A 5,920-nucleotide genomic window follows, 5' to 3' on the forward strand; every position below is an offset into this window, starting at 1 on the left:
ATTGTTTTCGAGGGACTTTGAATTCCTGCAAGTATTCAATAAAGGGTTGTCATAAATCAACTGCTTCATCATCCATAGCAGGAACAATCTAATCCTCTACAGGTTAGTTATATATTCCAAATCTTTGAGTGACAAAAACTAGTCTATTGAAGACCTATGCTTTAACTCCAAGCACCTTTTAATATAAGGAATTGATATCTTATTAATTTGAAATTCACAAGCCTATTTAATATAAGAATATCTCTTTGTTGAGCACATAGGCCGCCTATGGAATAATTAACTTCAACTGTGGTCATTAAATGGCCATGACTTCATTTTTTTTTAAATAAATGCCTAATTCTATTTCTAAGTATTAATTTAAAAAATCATCAATGCCCCAGACTCATCTCAAATTCTTTAAAATTAAAATAAGCTAAAGTACATAGGTTTTTTTCATAAACATTAAAGTATAAGCACATACAAATTAATAAATATTTCACATCTGATTATCTTAATAATGTCAGTATGCTTTTAAATACCAGTAGGAAAAGTGACGACTATGAGTTCATGCAGGCAGTTGAAAATTGATAAGGCAATGAAAATAGAGAGAGAATGCAATCATACAAATAAAGCCAAAAAGATGCTATTAAAAAAATAACTGCACCAAAAAGGCCTACGTAAAAAATTCACTCTAAGAGAATCAAACATGAGGGCAAAAATAGAACTTTTGAGGCCATGGAGATTAAACAAGGCTTGGCTTTAAAACCTAGGTCGGCACAACATCATCAGCTGGGGACAACAACTGCATGAGAAATAATACAAAGGAAATGCTCAAAAGCATCAGCTGAACAAGAACGCAGAAAGAAAACCTACAGACCTTGTTTTTCAGCCTCAGGACATTCTCTGTCGCTACCAGCTCCTTGCAATATGCCTCTAACTTGTCTTTCTGCACATTCAACATGATGATCTTATCCTCAGCATCTTTAAGCTTTAGCATAATCTGTTCTTGATCGCCAGCCAGATACCTCTGCTCTCTACATAGAGCAATATAATCCTCGGAGAGGATTTTCCAGTTTTGTATAGTTTTAGTTATGATAAAATACTCAATTTCTGCCTCCATCTTTTCCTTTATGAGGACTTCAAGTTCAGAATCCAACGCTTCTTCTTGTGCTTGAATGGGTAATAAATGGGCACATGTGCCTTCCATATTTGGCAACTGAGCTTTGCTAAGTAGTGATTCAAGCTCTCGCAGCTTCTGTTCCTTGGCTTCAAGTACTGTTGATGCTTCCTCCAGCTTGGACTCCTGATTCTCAGCCTTTTTCCTCAAATCAACTAAATATGCTTCAAGCATCTGAGAATTGTAAGGTATGATTCCTTCAAACTGCCTATCATTTTCATCGTACTGCTTTCCCATTGCTGCAATCTTTTGGATTTCTGTTTCAAAACAAAGTTGCAGGGGAATATCTAACTCGTCACAATAACAATTAAATGGCATGTAAGCTTCATTCGCTTGTGACTCTATCAACACAAAATGGGCCAGAACTTTGCAGCAACGGAAAAAAAAAAACCAAACGAGAAACCATTGCATGAAATCTGAAGATTAAACGGTAATTTGATCCTGGTCCAAGAAAACAAAATTCTACAAACCATTTATTGTAAATCATGACTGCAAAAACTATAATACGAACTTACAGTTTAGAGAATGAACCAAACACCCCAAAAACCCATTTTCATGGAACACTTAATTTAGAAACACTGACGTTTTCAAGAAAATTTCGTAATTGTGATGGTAGATATCATAACCTCATTAAAGTTTGAAAACAGTTTCCAATTAGGTCAAGAAAATACTAGAAAATAACCAAAATTTCAGGTCTTCGCTATGAGACTGATCCATCCATTGCTGACAACCAGAAAATTGCACCCTTCATAAACAAGAGTGGGCAAGTGATTAGAGGCCCAAACAGCCAACCAGTAGGTGGAAAATCTAAATCTAAACTGTCACTAGCCCAATGAATTTTTTTCTCCGGAGCATTAACTGAAGGAGAAATTATTGTGTTGTCCCTTTTTTGATATATAGACTTTCGATGTTGGACAGCAAATGGCCAATATTTAGGTACTGAATCACTCAACTTGAATCTTTTAAACTAGTAATAATTTGATCATAGCTTTTCCGTACTTGTGAGTTGACAAGTCAAAATATTTCCATTTGTTTTATGTCGTATTAAAAAATTATAAAATGCAAGCATAACGCCAAGGACAATTGCTTTTTTGTTGTCACGGTGTATGAATTGGAAAGCTATAGCAAAACAAAGAAAAGATTTCTATTGCTATATATTAATAGAGAAGATCGGATCAATTATAAAACTTAAACAAATGAGGCGTTGAATAAAACAATATGTGGAAGCAAAGAAGAAATAGCATGCTATAAAAGTATTATGTAGCCATGTCAGATACCGTTTAACATGGGCTAATTAATAGCTCAGTGGCAAAAGAAAGATTTGAGGACCAAGATTCATTTTGCAGATAAGAAAGAAATGTGTTGAAAAGCAATTTCTAATCATAAACGTAAATTTCATGATTCTTCAAAAGTCATTTAACATAAAAGCAAGGCATAAGACCATCACACTCCAATCATTAAGGAAATTGATAGGACCCAATATTATAAAACACAATTGAAAGTAACAAGTAAACGACAGTAAAAATGAGCGAGTCAAAAGAAACAAACCAAATAAGTCAAAGCTATTGAATGGTTTGAATATACTAGGGGTACATTCATGGGAGGGACATATCCTAATTTCATATTTTAAATTTTTATCATCATCATTAACCTTACAACAACCATTTGGGATGAACTTTATGAATCCACATTTTTCAAACATTAGGCTATATGATATGGAAATGTTAAATCTACATTTCATAAATTATTTTGAACAATTTCTATTTATGCTATCTTAGACACACCCCTTATCCTTCCTAATCCTCCAATACTAATTGTATCAACTCGTTCAATGGGTGTAGTTTCTGTCCTTCATCGTACAAATCCAGACCACGTAAGTCTATATCCAATTATATTTTCATTGATAGGCTTCACACCACCCATTCCTCCAGTATAATCCCTAATTTATCATCCCAAATTTCTTCATGCATCCATATTAACATTTTCATTTACACCACACTAAACTTAGCTATTGTGGGCTCCGAAAATTCGGCCCCGGCCTCCCCGCTTCGCTTTTTCTTTTTTTTTTCGGCGAGGGAGTTTTAACGGATAAGTTCCAGGGTAAATTTTGGAAGGCAGATGGGTTTGTAGATAAGACACTACCCAGAGATTTCGCCCTCATTTTGTGAGTACTTTATGATCTGAGTTCTGGTTTCCTATAGGCGCAAGCCCCTATAGTTAATTCTGGATTGGTGGCTGGATGACTAAGAGGGGGTTGGTTAGTGAGGGAGATCGGGATTTTGGTCGGAGGCTGGGAGGATTCCGGCTACTAGGCTCGGGATTGAGGGGAGATCAGGAGGCAGTGGAGTGTCGTGGGAAGGGGTATCGGGAGAGGGCAGAGAGCGAGTGAGTGCCTGAATCCTTCTCTTGGTCGGGTATTTAACGACGGGATCGAGCGGGATTTTCGCATACGGGAGAAAAGACGTGAGTTCGGCGCAGCTGCAGAGGGATGGGCAACCGTAGCAAAGCATGATTTGCAATCATTTTGCCAGGATATCCGGCAGAGGTAATGATTTTTGCATTTTTTTTATTTCTTTTGTTTTGTTTCTGCTTGGCTGTAGTGGATCTCCAAAATTTTGCTTGTATGTCACACTAAAACTTTCTTTCTCCATAGATCTTTTGGATGTACCAATAGATGATTGAGATACTGATTTATATCGTCCTGCGCTTTGTGCTGTGGACATTGATGGAGAATTGTCTGATTTGTCTTTACTAACTTGTCAGGTGATTTTTTGTACCTTCGGCCCTATGCTTTCTTGCTTTGGCGGGCTTGTTGAATGAATAGATGCCGATAACCTAAACCCTTAGGTTTGTATTAGGTCGATGGTGCAAAGTCATCGGTCCAGAGCTTTGTGCATAACGGACTTGTTGATGACAGAATTCACTTAGTTCAACCTTGGGCTTTTTACGAACTTTGGGATAATTTTCTTCGGTTCTTTGCTTTGTGCTTTGACGGACTTGTTGAAGAAAAATTCTTTCGATCCTCGCTTTGTGCTTTGCGGATTTGTTGAAGGATTTGCAGGTTCTGGATTTAGTTGATAGTACCAAACATAGGTAGTATCTTGATCCTTAACAACTTGAGAAGACTTTAATCTGAATCACTTGAGTTCATCAGATCGGGAGAGCTGGGATTTGACAGCTCTTCATCCTCTGGTTGCTGAGATGTGGGTTCCTCTACTGCGGCCTTTCTTATGACTTGTTGAGTAGATGGAGTTGCCAGCGATCCGGCCATATTTGGGCTTGTTGGATCCGCCATGTTTGGGCTTGTTGGATCTGACCTCTTACACCCATTCAGGCTTCAGACTTGAGCTATGGGAATTGCGCTCCCCAATACTGGTTTTGCTGAAATTGGTAGATTTAGAGTCATCATTTGTGGTTGCAGATTTTGGAGCCTGCGAACATTTGATAGTCGTTCGAGACTCATCTTCTTCTTGGAACTTTGATTCTCCAATCACTTAGGAGAATTTTGTAGACTACGATCACTTGAACTGGTCAAGTCAAATTTGCCTTCGTTCTTCCTACAGAACCTACTGACGGGTTGACGCGCTACTACGGCCTTTCTTATGGCTTATTGAGTAGACGGAGCTGCCAGCGATCCGGTCATATTTGGGCGTGTTGGATCCGACCTTTTACACCCATTCGAACCTTAATGTTCAGGCTGTCGAAAGATTTCAAGCTTCTTCGGCTCAATTTTGTAGGAGGTAGCCACAAAAGTCTCTTTCTTGACTTTTGAACTTTAGTTTGTTGGAGAATGTGGTGTCTCTAACTTTTGAAAAATCACCTGCAATACTTTGAAAAAAAATTCGTTGTATTCTTCAGCATAAAAGAATATTTGTATTGATAATTTAAATATTTATTCGGGATCTCGGCATGCAGCGCGATGTCGACCCGGATAAATATTTAAAATGCCCCATCTCTCGCAGGGACATTTCAGAATGAAATAAATTTGGAATATAAGATTTTAAATATTCATTTGGGGATCTCGGCGTATAGCACAATGTCGACCCAAATGAATATTTAAAATGCCCCCTGTCTCGCAGGGACATTTTGGATAGGCTTTTTGTCTTTAAGATTTTAAATAATTATTTGGGGATTTCGGCACGCAGCGCGATGTCGACCCAAATAAATATTTAAAATTCCCCCAGTCTGATGGGGGATTTTGAAATGCATTATTGTTGTACAAGAGAATTTCAAAATATAAATGTAAACATTCACTGATAACTATGTACATAAAACTTTAATAATTGCAAAGTACATTAGTAATGAAATTTTCATGCAAAATATTTCTTTAGATGTCGACCGTTGATTGGCGGCATAAGCCTCTGACCATTCAGATCGATCAACTTATAAGCTCCTCCTTGGTACACCTTCTCGATGACAAATGGGTCTTCCCAATTAGATATGAATTTACCACCAATTCTTCGGTGTGGGATGATTGGTCTTCTCAGCACCAGGACCAATTCCCCTTCTTGAAATATTCGAGGACGCACCATCCGATCAAAAGATTTTGACATTCTTCCTCGATAGATTTCCAGGTTCTGCTGAGCTTGTAACCTGAGCTCATCAAGTGCGTCGAGCTCTTCCATTCTGAGGCGGACATTTTGTTCTTGAGTAAGCTCATTCTGAATTGCTACCCAAAGTGACGGTAATTCAATCTCTAATGGTAATACGGCTTCAACACCAAACACTAGAGAGTAAGGAGTGGCCTTGGTTGGTGTTTTGTAA

At 37.8% G+C, this 5,920-nt stretch overlaps 1 protein-coding gene across 1 annotated transcript in view; it reads right to left on the bottom strand.

The window, feature by feature from the left end:
• Positions 1–600: 600 nt before the first annotated feature.
• Positions 601–5,920, bottom strand: part of LOC110108855 (WPP domain-interacting protein 2) — an 11,372-nt gene continuing 6,052 nt past the window's right edge. The window contains exon 2 of the mRNA XM_028699820.1: positions 601–1,413. Within this exon, the coding sequence (XP_028555653.1) occupies positions 746–1,413 (668 nt within the window). The 3' untranslated portion in view covers positions 601–745. The remainder of the gene's footprint in view (positions 1,414–5,920) is intronic.

Source organism: Dendrobium catenatum, unplaced genomic scaffold (genome assembly GCF_001605985.2).
Source record: "Dendrobium catenatum unplaced genomic scaffold, ASM160598v2 fragScaff_scaffold_1395, whole genome shotgun sequence".
Taxonomy (NCBI): domain Eukaryota; kingdom Viridiplantae; phylum Streptophyta; class Magnoliopsida; order Asparagales; family Orchidaceae; genus Dendrobium; species Dendrobium catenatum.